Here is a 24,563-nt window from a genome sequence, read left to right as displayed (position 1 = left end):
CCTAAAAATGAGTGTATTCAATTTGGAAATCGAAAACTTATGTTGCAGGATCCTGAATAGAAAAGGAAGTTTTCCTGTTTATATCAATAAACGAGCACTACACAAGCACGAATTTCAACAATTTGCTTTGGTAAATCCTTTCCTTGTTCCTATACTAAAGACTGCACATTCATGTTTCATTGTTTTATATTTGTTCAGCGTTTCGGAAGACAAAAGATTTGAGAACATAATTGGTTTAAATAGAGCCGTTTTGTAATATTTCTCTCACTGAAATAAGCAAGAATGCAAGAATGTTCTTACACAGAATACTTTTTACTCTAATTTGTGTGAGTAGCATCTCTGCTAAACAAATATTTCAAACTCGCCCCACAGAAGCGACAATCAAAATGGAAGAAAATGCATATTCATGTTTCCGATCTACAAATTGTGAATTAGGTAAGTGAAAAAAAAAATTAACTAATCTTTTCTAAAACATATTTTTTGAATCGCCATTCAAATGCGTTAATTACAAAAAAAAGCTGCTTTTTTCAATCTATTTGTTTTCGGAACTCGAAAGGTGTCGTAATTTGTTATGATGACTTTATTCAAGTACTAGCGATACCCGGACGGCGTTGCCCGTAGTAGAAAATGAAAAGGTCATTTGATTCGCCTGTATATTTACAAATAACGGATGATGAATTTCTCGCCAGTAAGCTGTGTTAATTTATTTGCCTATGTTATGGTAGTTTGCTCGTCTAAGTTACGGTAATTTGTTCGTCCTAGTTATGATAATTTGCTCCGTAAAATGTTCTTAAAATTATAGTAGAAAAAGAAAAAAACGAATTTTCGAAAAACCGCTTCGAGGTGCACGGTTCCATGCTATAAACTAATTCTGTGCCAAAGTTCATGAAAATCGACCGAACGGTCTAGGCGCTACGCGTGTCAGAGAGATCTTGACATCTAGATATCCAGAGATCCCGACTTTTAGCTTTATTATTAGTAAAGATAAAAGAAAACATATACATTATGTATACTCGTTCGCACAGGGTGATTCAACAAGAAGTTCTGTCTAGAACTAAACGAGCCTACTTTCCAATATACCCATACTACTTTCTAGTACCTGATCAATATTCTCAAAAATAGCTAAAATCGCAAATTTTTTTTAACATATTTTTTAAATATTTTAAGCTGATTTCTAGGAATAAAATATTTCTCACTCATCTAAAAAAAAGCAGCACCTTTTAAACAAAGCAGCTAATACACCTTTTTCTATTAAAAAATCTTTAACAGTTTTCAAAACGAAAAAATAATAACTAAAAATTAACTCTAATTTGAATTCCGAAACTTTGAATTCAAATTATGTTTTTCGCAATCACGAGTTGCGACTAGACTCTACTGGTTAGAGTTATTGTTTCTAGAAATGGCTCCCCCGCCCAAACATGTCCCTCCTTCTGGGTGCTTACGAGTATATAGTTGTGTGCGTGTGTGTGTAGGCTTACGTGTGTGCACGTAGGCGTGTGTATGTGTGTAATGGCGCACGCGCGTAGGCGAATGTGTATGAGCATGCGTGTGTAGGACATGGACGCCACCGCCCAGCAAAAGTGGATTAAGGGGGACAGTGCTCAGGACCAGCCGCGCCGCCGCCGGTGGACGGTGGTGCTGCAGCCCTGGTCCAAGCTGAAAAAGGAACCGGAACATCAAGGACTGTCAAGTGAGAACAATAAGCAATCGTGATTGCTCAAAAATTAATAAACTCATCAAAATAAATACATCATATCAAAAAAAAAATCGTTTCTTTTTCTCCTGTTGCCAAAAATATTTTTTTAAATTAATTAATGCACTTACCAAAATAAATAAAAACAATAAAATGTCAACTTAAAGAAATAATTTTCATTGTCCAAAAAAAAAATAAATCGTCTGCGCATATCTTTATGTAGAAACATAAATGACTTCGAGTTTATTCGCCAAAAACTGAATACCTAAATGAAAACTTTAGCGTGAAAATAAAAACAAGTCATATCAACAATAATTATTTCACAGTTAAAACCATAGCTGCGGAGTCGGAGTCGGAGTCAATCTCATTTTAGGATAAAAGAGTCGGTCGAATATCCAAGAATCGGAGTCAGTCATTTGTCCTCCGTGTATAAATTTTTGCCAAAGCTACGAAATCAGAGTCGAAGTCGGGGAGTCGGAGTCCGATTAATTGTCGAGCACAGGAGTCGGAGTCGGAGTCTGGAGTTTGTGTGGCGTCAAGAGCTATTTCCAACAAAATTTGTTTGAAGTAAATCCGCCTTCAAGTACGGAATCTACATTGACTTTCAGTTTCCCCGTAGGCGCTAATGTTAATTGATTTGAACTGTTCAAAATTGAACGGAAATTTGTTCAAATCAAAAAGATATTTTACATACAATTTTTTCATCAAAAGCTTTTCCCTACAAAGTTTGTTTGAAGAAAATTCGCCTCACAGTTCGGAATTGCCTTGAATTTCCTCGTAGGCGCTAATGTTAAGTTTTTTTGAACCGTTCAAAATTGAACAAAAAATAGTTCAAATCAAAAAGTGAAATATGGGAATGAGGTGTCCTTGCCGAGATCTTTCGAACAAAAAAAGTTTGTTCGAATCGGACTATTCATTCAAAAGTTATTAAGGGGGACAGACCGACAGACCCACAGACATTTTCCCCCATCTCAATACCCTACTTTCCAATTTTTAATTTTTCGATATTTATTTATTTTATTTATTTTTGACTTTCCTTTGTTTTTCGCGATATTTTTAAGATCATTAAGCCTTCTTTCATGCCTTTTAGCCTACTTTCCCAGTAAAAGTCAGAAAAAGAAGAAAACTTTCTTCTTTTCTTTTTTCCTTTTTTAGGCCCTGAAACGAAAGAGAAGAATAACAAGTGTTTCAAGATGGTTCCTGAGAAGGTAGTTCTGTTTTTTCCGCAAGCCGTTTTTGATTTGTATACTAATGCGATGAGAAAAATCTATATATATAAAAATGGATGTATGTTTGTGGGTGTGTGGGTATGTGTGTATGTTACAAGTCTGTGTCCAGATTTTCATAAAGGGAGGGGTTTTAATCTTACATGTGTGGGGGGGGGGGAATTCATTGCCAATCCCAGTATGGCGTTTATACACCCGTAAGTATTGCTGCCCCCCCTTCTTCCCCTAGAAGGATAATTCTGGCAGGTAACCAAAGTATACCTTCATTTTACAGGTTCACTTTAACCAAACCTTGTTTGTTTCTTTTGAATAAACCTGTTTACTATGCGGTTTATTGCAACAAGAATTAAAAACTCTCTACAAATTATTTTATAATGTAGAATGTACAGTAGACCGTCGTTTTACGCGGGTTTATTTTACGCGGTTTTGGTTATACGCGGTTTAAGATTTGACACCTTTCTTTTATTTTACGCGGATGAGTTTCGGTTTTACGCGGATGCGGCAATGCAAACAGATAAAAATTTTCCCTCTTTCAAAATCCAAACTCCTAAACATTGCAGATTACGCGTAATCAACTGCATTTTGACGTGCTAATAATCGAGCTTGGGCCACTGGAGACATTTTATACGATTGGTTCCAGAGCTCTTTCCAGAAGTAAAGTTATGAAACTCACACAGTTCAGAACTCACTGGTCAAAACAAAGTAGGTCAAAACCAACGAGGATACCGTTGTCGGTGACACACTACCAAAAACGTTCACATTGAATTTTTTGAGCCATTCCTAGACAATAGAATTTATCTTTCTGATTGTTCAGTGAAGGAAAATTCTATCTCTGAAATGACGCAAGTGATCATGGATGCGTTAATGCTCTGCAAAGAATTACAGGGAAAAATTCTTGATGACTGCCAAAAAAAATCATAGCCAGCTCATCTTTATAAACAGGACACGAAATTAATTATAAACGTTGTGTATAAAAGTCGATATAAGTATACATTAAACTTATAATATAATTAGTCATCACTATAATGAAGTATTTTGTTATCTTAGCGAACCAAGCCCCTATTTTAACACACTAGTATTAGGTCTCAATTAACGCGGCATTTTCGTGGAACGCAACCCCCGAACGAAGGTCTACTGTACATCAGATTTTATGTTCTGAAATAATGCTTAATACGTTCTTACTTGTACACTAAACAAGAACAAACTTTTTGTGGATGGAAATTACATTACTAAACACAATCGCCAATACATTTACATAGTTCAGCATATGCCAAATTCATCATTACCTCCTTACAATAAGCAATATTAATGCTTTGTATTGGTAGCTCATTCAGCGGTTCTACCACCAGTTTTTCCAAAATATTATTTCAGTCGGTAAAGCTTTAACAATTGTAAATTACATAACATTTGAATGGAATGTAAAACTTTTCAAGTTAAAAAAGAAGAAAGAAATGTAAGCGTTTAGGGTTTAGGTCCAACTGAGTTGAATAAGAGAAAAAAAAATACAGAATTACTGAGTTAAATTACAGAAAAACTTCAGAGAGAAAGGGGAAAAAAAAGCGCTAAACGCAGACTTTCACATTAAAGTTAATTTAAGTCAATCACTTTCTTCATTTGACATATATTTGTTTCCCCAATGGAAGGGGTTTAACCCCTAAAACCCTCCCCTTGGACACGGCTCTGGTATGTTCCTTATACAAATCCACAGTTTTCGTTGGATTTCTTCCAAATTTGGCACAAAGGTAAATTGTTGCTCAGGAATTTATATAGGCGGGTTTTTGGAATTTTAAAACGACCCAAAGAGGTCTAATTTCATATTTTGAGTCATAAAATTACTCTTTTCTGCACGAACGAATCTTTGTATAGTTATAAATTTAGTCTGAATGAAAATCCAGTAAAAAACTGCCGTGGATGTAGTTTTTTCAAAGATTAACTTTAATCGTTAAATTTGTGAACCTTGGTTCACAGCAAATGAAAACGGTTATCAACATCTAACCACCAGGAGCTATTTTAAATGCAATCAACACAAAATGTATCCTGAACGACTGTCGTCAATGCTATTTAGCGAGAGCGTTAAAGCATGTCTGGCGAGAAAGCCGTAGATATAAGTAATGATGCTGTGCATAGTTTCTTAAACTTGCGACCTACGAAGCCCCAGGGGTCCACTGGTGCTACTTGATTTCAATACTACCGTTAAATTATAATTTTTAAATATTGTTTAACTATAAAATCCACAACAGTAAGGGATGCGGGTAATTTTTGAATAGTGTTTTTCCCGTTAATAGCAGAGAAAATACGTGAGTATGGTAATAATATTGCGTTCAATATTGACGTACAATCTTCGACTGTTTCAGCATTGGACTACTTTTATTAAAACCACATCTATTTCATCCTTACAACAGAAATTTAATTTAATGTTCTATGATCCTTATGAAACCAATTTGAAATATATAAATTTTCTTGATATATTCCTTGATTTACGCCGAATCTTTAAGTAGTTCGGTTCAACTATAACCGATAACCTAATTCGGTTTAATAGAAGTCGCTCCAGGCTTTCAAAGAACAGGGGTAAAAGTACTAATCTATCTATCTATATATATATATATATATATATATATGAATGTATGTTTGTGGATGTGTGGGTATGTGTGTATGTTCCTTATATAAATCCACAGTTTTCGTCGGATTTCTTATAAATCTAGCACAAAGGTAAATTGTTAATCAGGAATTTATACAGGCGGGTTTTTGGAATTTTTAAAGAACCAAGGTGGTCTAAATTCATATTTTGAGTCATAAAATTGCTCTTTTCTACACGAACGAATTTTTGTATAGTTATGAATTTAGTCTAAATGAAAAGTCCGAAAAAAACTGTTCTAGATAAAGTTTCTTTAAAGATTAACTACTATTGTGAAATTTAGAAATTTTGATTCCAAGCTAATAAAAATGATTTGCAACTTATAACCACCAGGAAATATTTTAAATGCAATCAAAACTAAAGGTATTCTCAAAGTTTACTGTTAATGAAGGTTCGCGACAAGCGTAAAGCATGTTTGGCATGAAAACCGAACGAAATGGAAATGCTGCTGTTTAGCGTTTTTTTTTTTTTTTTTGAATAGCATCCTACAGAGCAGGAATGCATTGCGGTCTCCGACAGTTCTACTGACTTCGCATGCTTTCTTTTGGTAATTTCGTTGCAGTAATGGTAGAACGAAATTATAGATTAGGATTTCCCACATAAACAACCCAGAAAATACCAAAATCCGCTCGGCATCACTAATTCATTAATTATCCATGTACAAGAACTTAGTAATTTTGTCATCCATCTTATGATAATTTTGCTCGGGAAAATGTTCTTAAAATTGGAACAGAAAAAGAACAAAATCGAATTTTCGAAAAATCGCTTAAAGATGCACACTCCCATGTTACAAACTAATTCTTCGCCAAACTTCATGAAAATCGGTCGAACGGTCTAGATGCTATGCGCGTCACAGAGATCCTAACAGAGAGAGAGAGAGAGATCCGGACAGAGAGACTTTCAGCTTTATTATTAGTAAAGCTTAAAAAAAAGATAAAGATAAAGAAGGCAAAAAAAAAAGCGAAAAAAGGAAGAAAAAAAAGTTGGGGAATTTTATAAGAAAATTTGGCTATTTGGGGAAAAAAAAATTTTTCAAGAGACAAAAATATATGAGGAAGTCGATTCATTTTATGAAAATGTTAGTGAAAAAATAATTTTTGAATTTGGGGAATTTTGACATAAAACATCGCTTTTTGGGGAAAAGTTGGAAGGGAATCGGGGAAATCTGGATTTGACCATCTGGCAACACTACTATGTAGTGCTCAGTCATAGGAAGCGCATTGAATAGCTGTTATACTGAAACACTTTTATCGATCAAATAGTGAATTCTAATGCCACATTTTCCTTAACCTTTTCTGTCAGTTCAAATTAACTAAAAATATGTTTCTTTGTAGACAGTTGACTATGGTAAAGGGTATCTAATAGACAAAATTTCATGTTTGAAAGCGAAAAATTAAGAGTTATGATGCGGCCAATATTTCAGACATATCTTTTTGAAATGAATATTTCAGGCAAAAAAACTATGAAACATCAAACAAACTTCACTGCAAAATGTTCTCCAAACAATAATGAAACATAATATAAGCATTTGCAATGATCAAATAAAAAAATTTTATATTATTTTACATCCGAAAAAAAAACTTCGCTTTTACAACGAGAATCTAAGGTTTGGAAAATGACCATTTCCCAATCTCCTAATCCCTATTTGTTAGAGTGGTGAATCCCAAAACGAAAAGTTCTTGCATAGGTAATAATACACAGAATGTAAAGTGTGAACTAAAAAAAAAAAGTGGTTTAATCAAATATTAAATGATTTGCCGCTGTTTAAAGTTCATGTCCGGTATTCCGGACGCTACGTCTGAAGGGATTTTAAAAATGTAACTAATCCAGTACTGAGTATTTTTTATGCAAACCGCATCGGTTTTTTATATAGTTCAAAAAAGAAAAAGTTTCAAAAAGTCAACTGCCTTTTGGATCACCCTGGGGTTATAATTATTTACTAGGAAGCTTCAACTTCCTGTTAGCTACAATGCTAGCCAACCCACTGGTATTTAAACAGATCCATCAAAATCGCTGAGCTTAATCACCGGCTACGAGGATATAATTGCAATATAACAAATATGATTTCAACCATAAGTTTTTACGAGTCGGTATTTAATTCAGTCTCACCCCTAGTTTCTCTCTGTAGCACCCACTTTACGGCACTGTAGGCAGGGGGGGGGGGAGAAGGGACACCTGCTGGCCCAGACCCGAGCCTGAAGGGTGCCCAATATTTTTAAAACTAGGGGTGAAATATAGGGGTAAACAACATGAAGGGGGGCCAGGAAAAGTCATTTGTGACGGGCCCCAAAATTTCTGTGCACGCCACTGACTGTAGAGCATTTTTTTTTTTTTTTTTTTTTTTTTTTTTTTTTTTTAATAATCTATCGAAAAATCTCGTGTGGCTACTAGCAGCGGACAAAAATTTAATGGTTAAAACAATTGTACTTTGGCTACGTAGCAAAATTATTTTTCTAGTTTAATATTTTTCAGTAAAAATTAGAGTAGTATAAAAAAGTATCTATCATATTTATATCCTTATGAAATTGAAACTATTTCAGTACAAGCAAAACTTTCTTAATTGGAGTGACGAAGTTTCAAATGGTGCCCTTAAGGGAAATGATTTGGAAGAATCTCGAGATAAGTTTTGTGGCCTAAGTGAACTGACAAAGGTATGTATTTCAATTGCTTCACTCTTAATTAATTTCTCAAGCCCTTTAAGTGCGCTCTTCGAACGTTATTAAAAATTCTTATTTTTTAGATAGTTTCAACTTTTATTTAAGTCTTTACTCGTTTATGCTTTGTTTCTATGCTGATAACACAAGATAACGTTCATGTGTCTCGGCAAAAGCTGATGGGACAGCTTAACCGCATACTGAAAGGAAAGTTATGATTGTATTTTCATGCTCGTGACTACATTTTGTTTTGCAGTATTTTGAGAAGAATGATTGTTTTAGTGATATAATGCTTTAGGAGAATTTATTTACTTCTTTGTTTAAAATACAGAATCAATGTATTATCAAAAATAAAAAAAAAATTTTACTCAAATTTTAGTCAAAATGTTCATTTTACAGTCCCTCGCGTGAATCTTGATGAGTTTTTTCGACACGTTCGCCCCATGGATACGATCCGCACGCGTGCATATGATGTAGAACGGGCAGAAAAAACACTTATTTTTTTTGTTCGATGATGAGTAGTGCGGAAAAGGTACCTTTTGTAGAGCGATATGCACAGAAAAAACTTGGACATTTTTTAAACACTTTCTTGATTTGCCTGTTCTACTCGCATTGAAATTGCAATGAAATTTGGTACACTTATATATAGCTGCTTTCAGCCTTAAAAACTCATAGTAAAAAAAAAAGTAGGAGTTTCATTACAAAATTCGAACTTTGTGTTCATTTTACTTTGTATATAGTCTGTTATAAAAATTTATTTAAGCAATATTAAAGTAGATTCTATCCCATGTTGGAAGACAAAATTCTTTTTCCCAGCTAGTTCGCATAGTAGTCGAATAATTTAGAGGTTTTTTTTTCTTATTTTTTTTTTTTTTTCGATCTGAAGACGGATCAAATTTTTATGCTGAACGGTGAGGGTTCCACGAACCACCGGTTGAGAATCGCCGATCTATTGCACTTTAGCTTTATTGTAAAAGCGTACTTATTTCGTTTTCGCTAAAAGAAAAAGTCACGAAAAAATTGCCAATTTCCAACCTTTCCCTATTATCAGTATGATATCGAGAACGCGTTTCTTTAAATACTACAAAACTTCACTTCTGCAGATCACTAGCGCAGCCAGAAAAATCTCCTGGAGGGGTTTTTTAATCAAAATTACCTTCTGGGATTCTATGATCAAAAATACCTTCTTGATCGAAACGGTTCTTTCATATGTTTGAACTACTGTATTAGAATACGCATTTATGTTAAAACGAATGGGTATTTTTCCGTTAGCCGGCCGCAAGCGAAAATCGCCAAATGATGCAGAAATTCCGCCATACTTTTCCGTCAGCCAGGTGCGAGCGAAAATCGACAAATAATGTAGAAATCCGACAATTTTTTTACAAACCTTGTGGGGCTCTGTTTTGCCAATATTCGACAAGAGTCGCCAAGCAAGTATGGCGGAATTTCTGCATCATTTGGCGAATTTCGCTTGCACCGGCTAACGGAAAAGTACCAACTAATGCCTCTGGGGGAGTGCTTTTACCCCCGCACCATCCCCCCTTCATTGCGTCACTGCTGCAAATACTTTGCTTTACCTTCCCACTGTTGTATAATTAAATTAGCGTAAAATAAAACAGCATTAAGCGAGGATCAGCTGTATAATTGCGCAAAAACTATTTTGTTTCGTACAGCTTTTGTGCAAAGTCAGGTCTCAAACGCTATAACTAAAACTTTACATTTAAAAAAAAACATTTTCTGTATTTAGGACTTACTTTTTTAGGAGGTGTAAAGGATAGTAATTAAGAAGTACTACTTTTTACGCGCAAGCATGAGTACACGATCCCATGCTTTAGAGTTACTAAGAAACATTTATTATTTAATGGGGGGGGGGGGGCGTGGTAGCCCGATCGGTAGAGTGTCGGATTCGGGGCCGGAGGGTCCTGAGTTACGAACCTCGATGGTCGAAGACCCACCGTCGTCATTAAAGGGGACTGGGCGACGTTAAATATGCTCGTGGTCTCAATGCCCTCCAAGTGAAACGATACCTCTGGGGGTGCTAGCACCAGGTAGCTATTAGCTCCTGGTCTAGTTCTAAATTCTCATTAACTGTTCGATCCGGTGATGGTGCTGCCATCTATCGGTATAAAAAATAATGGAGGCAAGGCACTTAGTATGCAGTCCTCGACATAAATACAGTTGTAGTCAGTTGTGACTCGGAATCGAATCGAATCGAATTTAATAGGGGTGCCAGGAAATAGTGTGATGTCCGTGTCTGGATCAAGAATAAGTCAAGATAGCATACGTATTGATCTCACTTCGCCTGGTAAACATCGCTTCATCTACCTTCTTTTTAGCTTAATTTATTAGCATTATTTTATTTATTTACTTCTTTGTTCATTTATTTAAATTTCTAGCATCACTATACATTTCTGTAGACTAACCGATTTTTTGTTACAAGTCGAGAATTGTTCAGTGTAGTGCTTGCTCGGTAACAAAACCTCCGTTTCTTCTTATCTATACTAATAATGCAAGTTATCTTTCTTTTTAAAATTGTGACTTTTTGTTCACTTGTATTTCTGATTCTTCTTTATTCATTTCAGCGAGATTCATTTTACAAGGTTGCGCAGTATATTTTTGATGACTTTATGGTAAGTTAATGAAAATTATAATTAGCATGAAATAATCGTACATTACCTTAAGAAATTAAAAGCGATTATTCCTTTTAATATTACAAACATTTCACAAATATCTTACTGGAGAAAGAAGCTAAAAGTTCAGTTCCCAAATGTTGAATACATGAACCTTTAGTAATGCGGCACATCTAAACTTCAATTTTAAAGTGAACACTTCTTTCGGCGCGTTGCATACTTTTGAGGTAGGACAGTGCCTCTCAACCTTTTTTACTTTGCGGCACACTTAAGAAATTTCTGGATCAAAGGGGCACACTGAACTTAATTTCGCATTGGTAATATAGAAGTGTTCTTATTATTCACTGGTAAAAAGACGGGGGGGGGGGGGGGGTGGCAGAGTTGGGCAAATTTTAATTGCATTGACAATTAAAGATTAACAATTGATTAATTGGTAAACGAAACCACAACAACTAACAATTGATCAATTGTAATTGTGGAAAATTACAATTAACAATTAATTAATTGTTAATTGTATTTTGCCACAGTTAACAATTAATTAATTGTTAGTTGTAGTTTACCGCAGTTAAGAATTAATTAATTGTTAATTGTAGTTCACTACAATTAACAATTGTTGATTGTAGTTTGCTACAATTAACAATTGTCGATTGTTCTGTGAATTTTTATTAAAACTAACTCAGAAAAAAAATTACTGATTTTGTACAATATATTATACAGACGACAGGTCTACCTGGAACGTGGACGCTAAACGGGTACCATATTACTATCTAACTATTTAAATACACATGTTAGCAACAAATAAAATATCAGTAATTTTCAGTAAATTACCGCCCAATAGCCAGGGCTAAAGCAGAAATATATGAAATACTCGAGTTGAACCGAACCATTGCTTCGGTCACTCGTCTGGTCTGCGCTAATTCTTATATTAGCTACCAGTTTGTTTGGCACTCTTGGCTTCCTTAAGAGGTTTTCCATCTCCAGCGCAGGCACTTTCCTATGCCGCACAGTGGAGTATTTGACTGAAAATCCTGGCCAAAAGTCCAAAATTAAAAATTTACCCGATTTTTATGAAAATTTATTCCATGATAGTTGACTAACTGGTGCATCGATCGGCAACTGTTTTGGAAACTTGAGTCGCATACAATTGCTCATAGCCTCGTTGAAAGATGAGAGTTCTATAATAATTTTCGCTTTTTTGTTACGTTTCAGCTTAATTATTACGTTTCAATGTAGATTTTTTTGTGGCTTTCTAAATGAATGGAATTGAACCAAACCAATTTTACGGTATAAAGAAATGTCAGGACTTAGTGCTAATTATAAATCAAAGTAAATATTTTTATTCTATTTTTGTGAAAAAAAATAAAGAAAACTTGGTACATGAGGTTTTTAAAGGCTTTTCGCCTTAATTTATAAGTAGAGAAAGCTTTTTAAATGGGTGTCGGGCTCGGTCGGGCTGTTTTGAAAGTTGCATCGTATTTGGCAAAGTCTCTAGTGCTAACTTCAGCAAAAAAATCTTCCGCCTACAACTGCCCTTTTTTTTAATGATTTTTTTTAAAAAGTGCATAATCCGATCTTTTTGTGACAAGTCATGATTTTAAACTGAATTTACCAACAAAGATTTAATAAATTTGTAAAAAAGTTATCATAAGCACTACTGAATGAAAAGATCGACATATTTGAGCGCACAAACAACAATAAAATTTCAGACACGAGTTTCATGGTTACGAGAAACCGCTTCATCAATGGGTAAAGATGTAAGTTATGGAATGAGAATCCTCCAATTAATTTCGAAACGCTTACCTTTATGCATCGCTAAAGAGATTCATTGCACCCCTAAAACATATGTTTGCGTTCAGTTATGTTAATTTTCTCATGTACGTTAATGAGTTAATAAATTAAATTATTTTGTGATCTCGCTAAGAAAATTTGCTCTTCCTTAAAATTGAGATAGATTTTAGATAAAATAAATAAATATTTATATTTTTTCAGCTCATTGCTGCAAATAATGTGCCGGGGGAGGGGGTCTTTCCCCCTTATACGTAACAAAAGGGGGGAAATACCCCCCTTCCCCCCCACACACACTTGCTAGCGTTAGGAGACAATTGTAATTGTCTCCTAACGTTACTACGCTAGCGAGCTATCCATATTTAAGGCATTTTTCCTACTCATTGTGAAATTAAAGTTATATAAAATTTTAGTTCCAAATTTGTTCGTACAATTTTTAGCGGGACACATCACACGATGTAAAACTAAGGATCGACCCAAGGTACGAGTACAATATATACAATTCAAAAACAAAGAGCTTTTGAATATCCATTTTCGAGTGTTTTTACAGTTATAATATCCTAGTTCATTTATTTATTTATTTTTTTTTTCAATAGAAAAAAGGTTCTTTGTAACCCCGAAACCCTTGTCTTTAATTCTTTTTGTGCATGATTAACTCAGGGTTTTAATAATTGAAACCAAACGAAAAGAATAAAATTGATTATTTTTTTGGTTTCAAATTAGTGTTTTGTACAGAATACTAGGATTTTTTAACCGCTTTTTGCTCTTTTCCCCCTCGAACAGTGCACTTAATTACATATCTGCAAAGGAAAACAGCAATTCGCATCGAACATGTTTACTTATCACTTGTCTAAGCATTATTGGCAAAGAGCCAACCGTGGCATTCATTTCGGATCGAGTGAAAATTATTGAAAATTTTTATTTCAACTCATTGAAAAAAAATTCATTATAAATCAGTGAAAGAACATAACTTCACCGTTTTCGCTGTAAATGAAGGTAAGGTGTTTATATTATTTCCTTAAAAAGTTTCAGAGCCATAACATTATTAGAATATTGGATGCAAGAATTTTAGTTTACATAGATTGAATAATTGAAAAAAGTCGAAAGAGTGACCTCTCTTTGTAAATTCTTAGAAATTCGGTTAATTACGTTAGAACTTCAAACAAACCATAATCTTGAAGAAAATTATTTTTCCTATCTAGTGATGCATTGGGTTTTTTTTGTACGTTTACTAGGATCGTTTTTACGGTCGTAAACATGCAAAAGTCTAAAACGTGGATAAAATATTAAATATTTCATTTTCTAATTCAAATTTTAAAAATCGAGTTTCAAATTGTAACATTAGACATTTCAGACAACTTGTATACCAAGTTTCATGTCTATAAGTGGGATAGCTTCGCCGTACAGCACACAAACGCACACAAGGATGTCGCCTTCAGAAGGGTGAAAATTTCAAACTAGTTTTGGCCAGGATTTTCAGTCAAATACTCCACTGTGTGCCGGGTTGATGCGTATTAATGAGCACGAAACTGCAGTTCTCGGCTGGAAGTGACTGAGCTGGCGGTGGATTTCATGTGTTAGTAACTTTGTTACGAGTAATAAATTATGTACTGCAGCATATATGACTTTTCTCAAAAAATATTATGGTTCCAGCAAAATATCCTCAAAAAGGTATATTTCAATTAAAAATTTAAAAAAAAATTTCCGTACTAGTAAAAGTCCGAGGAACATCTGAGGGAAATTACAGAAATGCATCTTAATTACACGATTTAAAAAAAAAAAATTAAACTGAGCGGTCTCTGAGATCTTACGTCCCCTGTTATGTCCTTCTTTCTGATTTTCCCTGTTACAGGTTAAACTATAAAACAATGATCTGCACAATTTTAAAACACTTATTTAAAACACAAATATTTACGTGTGGAAAAAACTTGCCAAGACGAGAATAGTTCACGCTGCGAGCGAGCAATTAACACTGAACGAAAATACAAATTCGAATAATACTTTGAACTCTGCAGGCTGCGGTGTACCCATTGATACATTAAGTTAATTGTTAGTTTTAATTGTTTCATAACTCAGTTTAAAAAATTAATTGCAATTATTTTAATTGTGAAAAGCGATTAACGTACATTAATCCAATTAAATTAATTGCAAAGTACAATTAATAGTTTAATTGCAATTAATTTAATTGCAATTACTTTTTTAATCAATTAACAAGGCAATTGAAAAAATAATTGATTAATGCCCAGCACTGGGGGGGGACTGCTTTCATATGAATAAAACAATTATAACTAACGTAGTGTATTTAAATTTATTTAGAAAGTAGAAATATTTCGAATGATAATGAACAACAAAACTACCATTATCAGACATTACAGCAAATTATACTTGATATGTTTCAAAGCATTTCTGTCAAACATGTCATTAAAGTGCACACTGCAGTTAAACGATGTATCAAAAAATGTTTCAAGAAAGAAGCAAGCAAGAAATTAAAACTAAGCACCTAATTTCCGTTTTACACTAATGAGACACCTGAGCCGGCAAAGACGTTTTTTGTTCGGCTCTATGCTGAAAAGAGCTACACGAAGTTCTTGATCGAGGCTCTTTGCAGATGATCTCCTGCTGTTTTTTTTATAAATGTGAGGGGTGAGAGGCTGAGTTCGCAAAAATATGTAGTTGAAAATGGTAGCAGCACATCAATAGCAAGACAAGAGATAGTGGGATACTCATTTTTAACCAGCAACCAAAATTCGTCCAGAGGCACTTCGCTCAACTTTAGTTTAAGAGTACGGTCGCTCTAGAGGTTCATAAATTCTTCTCGCGTCTTCAAAGAAAGGTTTTTAGCTGATGATTCCGCAGATGAAGACAATGGATCGCGAATCCAGTCTTTTTTTATGTTGGGTCTTCAATCTATTCCCCCCCCCCCCCTCCCGCTCCCCATCCAATCCAGTTTTACTGAGCTCTAAACGAAGGCGCAATGCAATCTCTGGATTCAGTAGTTTAACAAGAATTGCAGAAAAATAAGCTGTTCGGAACTTGCTTGCCCCAGATTCGGCCATATTCGCTGTAGGAGCTTTCCTGGAAATAAAGAAGTTACCAAGCTACACCGTAAAAAAAATCCGCAACGTAACTGGTAATTTAAATGGAAGTTTCAAGATTTCACAGGTTTTCACCAATTTCCTTAAAAATTAAGTAACTTCGTCAAAAAAAAAAAAAAAAAAAGAAAAAAAAAAAAAAAAACAAATCCGTATTACTCCAAGTTGCACGAATACTGACTTCTCACTGTTGGAAAAAATATTTTTAGCTACCCGTTTAGAGATTAATTGAACGTATTTAGTAAGTGTATCGGCTGAGGCGCGAAAACGGCTCATCCAGAATTATTAAGTATCCAAAGGGGGCAAATAAGTCTCTGGGTTCTGCAGCTTTGCATGCAATTGCGAGCGAGATACTTGGGATTCGGGCCTAGCCTTAGTCGCAATAATGAATTTGGAACCTTCTTGGCAAGTCAGGAAGGCGCCAAGCTAATACCTAACACCTGCTCAAGTTTCTTCTGGAGGTTCCAGAAATATGACTGGCTTGGGAAATTTCTGACTTATTTAGAAAGATTCTAGAGTAATTTCAGGTGGGTTACTGACTTTTATCAGAGGATATTCCTTTTCTTTTTTCTTTTTTTTTTTTTTGCAAGGTATTTTTCTGGCAGAAATTGGGCACATCAGCTGCGCCTTATTTTCCAGAAATGTTTCTGAATCGATTTTAAAGTGTAGTACTTTAAACTTAGTTTCTGATTTATTCACCAAAATTGTCTGGCTTTTATTGTGAGGGTTTGTAAATTTTTCAGAAAACTCCAGTTAAATTTCAGGAAGGCTTTGAACGAGAATCTTTCTTGATTTAGCCAGATATATTACTAACTGAAATTAGGCATATTAGCTGCTCGTTATTTCCCAAAAACTGTCCTGATTTTTTTTTCCATTGATATTTTGAGAGCTATTGAAAATTCGAAATTTTAGTTTCACTTTGAAGAGTAACTGATATATAGTACTTCTCCATTTTCAAACAGATGAGCTGCGATACTGATTCATCACTGGAGTACTGTGACCAGGTGAACAAAGCTCTAGTAAGTAGTGTGATACTTATCCGTTTACTCTTGTATTTCCTGCTTACACGTGCATAAATTTTGATGCTCTTGAAACTATTGATACACTTTTTTTAAATAAAACTTACAATATTCAGAGACTCATACCGTCATACCTCCATTTCTCCTGAATGTGTTTGAATGAAACTTGAAATGCATGTTAGGTAGATACTGCAGAGAAGATTTTTGCAAACAAAAAAAAAAAAAAAAAGAAAGAAGTTTTTAAAGTTCGCCACTAAGTAATGCTTTAATGATGCAAAAAGCAATTAAACAGTTTCGCCTAAGGAAAACTAAATAATTTTACTTTTTACCCGACTACGCGTGCGCGACTCAAAGGAGTGTAATGTGTTTATGACTCTATGTATGTATGTTTGTTCCTATGTGGCGTTGTAGAGGCTAAACGCCTTGGCCAATTTAGATGATTCGTACGTCATCCGATTTGTCGTAATCTTGGGAGTGTCACTAAACACATGACAGTAATCAAAATTCACCATATCAAAAACCAGTCGCCATATTCTCAGTTCGGGATTGTGTCGCACGCTACCTGCGTGCGACAAATGCAGGTATCGTTTTCGCAGCCTGAATTTATTTACTAAGTCTATTATTTCGATTTTCATCTTTAACATGTTGCATTTGTTTTTGTTGTGATTCAGAGGACTGAGTTTCGCGACGTGTACTTTCTTGACGGGCTTTTTTGGTTTTGCGATAAAGATTTGACTGACTACGTTTCCGAGCTAGCGCTATCGTGAGTTATACAGGCTGTTTATATAGCTGTGCTGTGGTTTATTTTAAGGTCAAGCTTAAGTAGCTTTAAGCCGAGTTAGGTCCCAAGAGAGACCTTACTTGGAATCTGTAGTTTAGACCACCGCAAGTTACTTCATAATCCTCACGTTATAAACTCTTTCAATAAAATGACAAGACTGCGAAATTTATCGTCTTATAAACATAATAACTAAGTCAATGAAAATCAACTAAAAAGTGTAAAATTAAAGATAACTATTAAAAAATCAAAAAATCCGACTACGTAAAAATCAAAGAAAAAAAAAGCTGAAAACAAATAAGCACAGTAGTTTAGAATATTAAGTACCACTTAATAACTACACCATTGAAAGTTTTATAACCGATTAACACATAAGACAAATCATAAATTCAAAAGCAGAATAGAACAGTGGTTGGAAGGAGCACGCTACAAGTAGCGACGCTACGGTAGCAGCTACATTTTTTTAGTAGTTTGTAGTGTAGCGCACTACTTTTTAAAAAGTAGTGTAGCGAGCAGTTCGATACAAAGAAATAGTAGTTTGTAGCGATTTATTTAAACTACTTTTAAATAAACTTTTTTTTTTAAAAAAAAGGGGATGCAATGAGAAATAAGACTCATAAAAATACCAGCTGACCTCAGCTATAGCATTTTGACAACATACGTTCTATTTGTTTGACACCATTTGTTAATTAGACATCGTAATTTTCATATTTCGCCAATATTTATATTGAATACTAGCCGCCTGCGGCGACCAGCTGGTCCGCCTTTTTACGCCATTCGCCTTTTTGCGCCAGGGGTGCCGCCTTTGGCGGCTGTTTAAATAAATTTCGTGGCGGTATCAATCAATCTATATCTATCTATATCATTAATAATTTGAATAAAATATTTTCTAGATCTGTCTCCAGTTTCGTCGTTTGGAATATTTTTAAAGGAGGGGGAGGGGAGACACAAACGACGTACTCTTCATGCAAATTTGTCGAAAAATAACAAAAAACACTTCCGCATGTGGGGGAGGGAGGGGGGCATTGACACCCAATGTGCAAGCAGTCACCTACGGCGGCTGTTTGGCTAACTTGTCATTTACCTTTTTACTTCAAGTTTGCCGCCTTCGGCGGTTGTTTAAATAAATTTGGCAGCAGTATTAATCAATCCATCTCTATCTTTTTTTTGTGCCATTCACATTTTTGCGCCAAGATTGCCGCCTTCGGCGGCTATCTACCTTTACAATCTATCTCTACATTTTCTTATCCATCTCTATTTATTTTGACTTCCTCGCCCATTTCCTAATAAAAACAAAGAACACTCAAAAAACCGCTTTTTTTTTTATTTAAGTAGAGCAAAAAAAAAAAAAAAAAAAAGCTCAAATTCCTCGTAGTGTGCAAAAAGTAGCATTTGACAAAGATAAAAAAATCTCGCTGTTTTTATTGAATTAATGCGCACAACTATGAAATGTAACGTAATATAGATACAGCGAAAGGTCCAGCTTGGGGGGGGGGGATGGAAAAAGAAATAAATGCAATCCCTAAATAAAACAAAAAAAAAAGAAAGAAAAAAAGCAAGCGCTGCCGAAAAAACACGTGGTCATCACGTCAGAAAATGTAGAAGTAAGCTATATAGTAAAAAAAAAAGATTAACATTGCTTGCGATTAAGATTCCATCGTAAATATCGAATCGAAACCCAAGTAGTGACGTCACAGGCATAAAAGATTGAAGAACGCTTTTTTCGACTGATGCGTGAAAGTACATGATGTGTTCAGCATTAAAAAAATTGTAAAAAAAAAAACTATTGCGTATTTTTAAGAACTTTTTTCTTCCGAAGAGGGCGAAATGTTTTTACTATTACCAACTTAAATTTCAGAAATGAGGCTTTGATACTTCTCGCAGGATGATATTATAAAAAAAATAAAACCCAGGAAAACATGCAAATTAAAGGTTTTTTCAAAAATTCATAAAAAATACAAAAATTGCTCTATCTTCAAAATTTTTTTGTTCATCATATTTAAAATTAAATTTCCGACCCTATAGTACCAAAAATATTTGTCTGGCGCGATTGGTTCGGCGTCTGTGAGGTTAAAAGTACTAAAAAGTGCTAAAAATCACATAAAACATTAAGTAACTTTTTTTCTAATTAAAATATCAAAAATCGAAGCCTGAGGTGCACAACTTCAGCAAAAACTACACCTGTATACCAAATTTCCTCTTTCTAGGCCTTACCGTTTTCCCGGGATGCGCGCCACACACACACACACACACACACACACACACACACACAAACATCTTATTTTATTATATGTATAGAAGAAGATAGATAGCTTGACTTAAAAAGAAAAGTAATGAATTAGCGATAACCACCAATTTCGTAACTCCTTTGTTTTTTCTGGCTGCCGAGAATATCCCGTGGATGAACGTTTTAGATTTCAAAAAGGTTATTGTTCGAATATTCTAAAAGCACTTATTTTCGCAAAAATTAAGATATCGGTGATTTCGCGAGCTGAAAATTTCGTGAATTTTATATGAACAGACCAAAAGCTGAAAAACAAAAATATTTTGCGAGGCTTAAATTTGTGATCACGACGGGCACGGGAAAATCGTAAAAATGAAAGTCTCGCGAAAATATGTGCTTTTACAGTGCTCACCAAATATAGAAGCTACTGTAAATGTTTCAGAAGATATAGAACTGCCCTCGCCGGCTTACAATAAATATAAACATTACAGTGTATTTATAAGTATGATAACGGGACATTTTTGGAAAAAATAAAAAAGAAATAATAGAGAAATCATAGTAATATTCCATGTTCAGATGACCTAATTCATCAATCTAAACCTTTTCCCATTCAATTCTCTTACGGTGTGCGTGTATTAGGGTGTTCCAAAAAAATCGAAAGTTGATTTTTCAAGTCCCACAACTTCTTATATTTTTCCTTTTAAGTCAAAATAATTGTTAAAAAAAATTTAACTTGAACTCTGAAATTTTGAATTCAAATTATGTTTTTCGCAATCACGAGTTGCGACAGGGCCCTACGCATTGGGGGCTATTGTTTCAAGAAACAGCTCATGTCCCCCCATGCCTACCCCTCCTCCTGGGAGGTTACGTGTGTATAGTTGTGTGTGTGTGCAGGCGTGTGTGCATGTGTAGGCGCGCGTGCGTGCATTGTAGGCTTGTGTGTGTGCGTAGATCTGTGTGTATGCAAGTAGTCCTGTGTGTATGCACGTAGGCGTGTGTGTATGTGCGTAAAGGCTTGTGTGTATGAGCGTGGGTGTGTATGTGTGTGTGTGTATTAGCATGCTTGTGTGTAGGACATGGACGCCACCGACCAGGAGAAACGGATTCCAGGAGGCAGTGCTCGGAGCCGCGCCGGCAGAGGCCGGTGGGCGGTGGTGCTGGTGTCCCTGGTCCAAGCTGGAAAAGGAACCACAACATCAAGGACGGTGAAATGAAAGCAATAAGCAATCGTGATTGCTTCTGTTGATAAAACGTTGCCCGTATGTACCTCACATGCACCACGAAAACATTTATTCAAATTAAAAAAACATTTAGGTATCCCACTCTTGGCCTAAAATTTATAATTTTCTTTAAAAAAAGATGATTTTTTATGCATATTTTTTAAAATGCAAGGTGAATTTTACGAAATTATCAAGCTAAAAAATTATTAACAGTAAAGTAGGGAATTAGCGTTAAATAGAAATGTTTGCTATCCTGCAATATTTAAGTCTTCCACATAGTACTCAAAGATATGGATTTTTTCAAGGTTAAGTTAAATTTTTAATTTTAATTTCTTTTATTCATTTACAAATGTTAATCTGAAAATATGTTCGCTAATCATTTTTGAACTTTATATTTTATTTAAATTTATATGTAGATTTTTAAAAGATAAAAAGAAAAAAATCAAATTTTTGGAGGAAATTATAAATTTTAGGCCACACAAGCGTGGGATATCAAAATGTTTTTTAATTTGAATAAATGATTTTGTGGTGCATATGGGGTGCGGGGTATACTGGCAAAGTTTTATCATCAGAAATTTCAAGTGACTAAAAAAAAGATTTTCTTTTTTCGATTTGGCCTAGCATACAACTGCTGACTTACACTTTCAGACGCAGGTCGGCATGGGTTGCCGTTGTTCAAATCATATGAAACTTTTTTTCACAATTGTTTTGACATAAGAGGAAAAATATAAGAGGCTTTCCGATTTGACAAATTGACTTTCATTTTTTGTGGGCACCCTAGTGTGTATGCTTTTTATTTACTTTTTTTAAGTAGCGAAGTAGCGACTACATTTCAAGAGTAGTTTGTACTTGCTACATTTAAAAAAAAGTAGTTGTAGTTCACAACAAAAAAAAGTAGTTTTTTCAATCACTGGAATAGAAGGATCAACAGTCGGGACCCATTCAAATTTTACTGGATTCCTTGATTAGACAAAAAGGAATGGGCCCGGACGGTTGATCCTTCTATTCTGCTTTTGAATATATGATTTGTGTTATGTCTGTATCGATTCTATAACTATTTAAATGGTGTAGTTATTCAGTAATACTTAATAACATTCTAAACTACTGGGCTTATGCATATATTCCTTGTTAGTTTTTTTTTTTTTTTTTTTTTTTGGTTTTACGCAGTCGGGTTTTTTGTGTTGATTTAATAATTATTTTTCACACTTTTCTCTTTGATCTGCTTGCAAACAGCGTCTGTCCACAGTATGCTAACGTATATTACCATTTTGTCAAATTTTTCATCCGCCGGTAAGCACGGAGTGCTGCAAATGCAATCTGTGATTTTAAAAAAATGAAATAACCTAAAATCCCGTTTGCTGCACTTTCCTTATGTTCAATGGATTTGAGCTACATGCATCGCCTTTACAGGGAAATTTTTTTAGCTACTCATTTGCAAAGTTTTAGTACTACTACGCCCTCTACTGTCTCACACACATTTTAAAACTATTTTTTATCGTTAACCTCTACCACATTATCTGCATCAGAGGTACCTAATGTTTTTTCACCCGAGGGCATATGCGGCTCGTACGGAGGGGGAGGGGCAGGGGGCTTCCCCCTGCCTCTGATACGACGAATAAATAGATATTTTTTTAGTTGAACCGGAACAAAGAAAATTGCAGTTCGAAGCCTCGATTTTAACTCTCTAGCTCAGCAGGAAGTTAGTTTTAACTAATCACAAAATTTCACTGTTACAGACCCACAATTAATCGAGGTAATAAAATAATAATTACCTTTATTATTGCTTTCAGTTTTTTTTTTTTTTTTTATCCAACACTAAATAGCAGAGTTTAAATTAAGTACATGTGCTTATTCTTCTTGATCGATTTTCTTTTTATTTCTTTCAGAAGTGTGTTTTGGACATTTATAACGAAAATATTCCGAAAGGACTGTGTGGTATTGATGTAGATATCAAAAACGGCAGGTTCATGTGAAACTAGAAATGCAGATGGTGGTCAACTCTTCTTGCATTCGAAAATTCTCATTACCGATCATCTTTTACCATTTTAAAATTCTATAAAATAAACTGATGTGAAAACAAAATCAGAAAATAAACTGATATGGAAATATCAAAGAAACAAAAGAAATGTAGTGGTTTTTATTTAGCTTCCATTGACTGTCTTTAACACTCCGTCGGGCGCAACTGATCTATTAGGCACACCTCGAATACGTTAGTTAGCCACACGCCCTCAATAGCTTATGGAAAAATGTATATTCATTTTCTCAAATAAACTTGTTACATTCGAAAATCATGAAAAACTTTTATTTCTCTTCTTTGGTGTTTGTAGTTGACAATTTTTTCGTAAGAAAATGTGAACATGCGTAGAAAAGATCAGTAGATCAAAGTGTGTTTCCCAGGCTCAATGCGCCCGATCATGTTCTACAACATATTGCGCCCGACGGAGTGTTAATTTGAAAGTTTTACTAATGACTAGCTGCGTAGCCCGGCTTTGCACGGTCTACTTCCAAAATAAAAATTGTGTCAAAGTGACTTGTGTTCAACAATTAGACTTAAATAATAGAAAGAAAGTACTGTAAAAATTCCCGTTAAAATCAGGATTCATAAATTTCGTTAACGGCAAATCATTAAGTAGGGAATAAATTAAACCCAACCCTCCATTAATGCAACTAAAATCCTTCATTATCTTCTGCTGGCAGTACAAAAGAAAAAAAAAGAGAGAGACAATATTTTACCTGAATGCAGAAGCAAGCATCACGCCGAGTAAAAGACGGCAACAGATCTTTCTTCTCTATGTGTTTATTCACGCTGATTTAAATTGAGCTTGTTAGCAAACGATAAATTTTCTGATTTGATTTTGATGATCCATTAGACTTAAAAATGCTTATAGCGTTTTCCCCGGTAGTTTTACAGGCTTGGCTTTTTCTTTTAATTCTGAAGAAGGAAATCAACATTATGGGTATTTTTCGCAGGCTTTCGATTGTGACTTGAATGAAGAAAATCGGATAATTATTTCAGGTAGAAAGAGCCATTAAATGGCATTTTCGGGTCCTAAAATTGAGACTCGAACGGTTTTTTTGAGCAATCACGATTGCTTATTGTTCTCATTTGACCGTTTTTGAGGTCCGTGCCTTTTTCAGCTTGGATCAGAAGCCTTTGCAGCACCACCACCCACCGTCCTCTGCACCCACCGCGCGGCTGCTCCGGTCCTGAGCTATCCGCTTCTCCTTGTCGGAAGCGTCCATGTCCTACACACACGCACATTCGCACACACACACACACACACACGCCTACGTGCATACGCACAGGTCTACGCACACACACACAAGCCTACACACTTACACACACAATTATGCACACGTAACCGCCCAGGAGGAGAGGCAGGCTTGGGGGGGGGACAGGAGCTGTTTCTAGAAACAATAACTCCTATGGGTAGGGTCCTGTCTCAGTTCGTGATTGCGAAAAACATAATTTGAATTTCAAAAAAATTTTTGAATTTGAAATTTCAAAATTCAAATTTTTTTTTTTTTTTTTTGGCCTTCGAAAACTCCCCTACTTTCCTTCTCGGGTGCACAAGTACCTCCCTGCCAAATTTGGTCGAGATCAGAC

At 35.0% G+C, this 24,563-nt stretch overlaps 1 protein-coding gene across 1 annotated transcript; it reads left to right on the top strand.

Moving 5' to 3' along the window:
• Positions 1 to 271: 271 nt before the first annotated feature.
• LOC129228164 (uncharacterized) lies at positions 272 to 23,062 on the top strand. The gene is made up of 6 exons (XM_054862818.1): positions 272 to 435; positions 2,849 to 2,901; positions 8,095 to 8,205; positions 10,791 to 10,838; positions 16,678 to 16,734; positions 22,843 to 23,062. Exons 1-6 carry the CDS (start codon positions 291 to 293, stop codon positions 22,927 to 22,929), a joined length of 501 nt encoding a protein of 166 aa, XP_054718793.1. The 5' UTR covers positions 272 to 290; the 3' UTR covers positions 22,930 to 23,062.
• Positions 23,063 to 24,563: the final 1,501 nt, after the last annotated feature.

This window comes from Uloborus diversus, chromosome 8, assembly GCF_026930045.1.
Source record: "Uloborus diversus isolate 005 chromosome 8, Udiv.v.3.1, whole genome shotgun sequence".
Taxonomy (NCBI): Eukaryota; Metazoa; Arthropoda; class Arachnida; order Araneae; family Uloboridae; genus Uloborus; species Uloborus diversus.
This window is presented reverse-complemented; position numbering and strand designations above follow the sequence as displayed.

Coding starts and splice junctions, on each gene's coding strand:
- LOC129228164 (XM_054862818.1), top strand. CDS start 291: ATGTTCTTACACAGAATACTTTTTACTCTAATTTGTGTGAGTAGCATC. Junction 10,839..16,677: donor ATATTTTTGATGACTTTATG/GTAAGTTAATGA, acceptor ATTTTCAAACAG/ATGAGCTGCGATACTGATTC. Junction 16,735..22,842: donor ACCAGGTGAACAAAGCTCTA/GTAAGTAGTGTG, acceptor TATTTCTTTCAG/AAGTGTGTTTTGGACATTTA.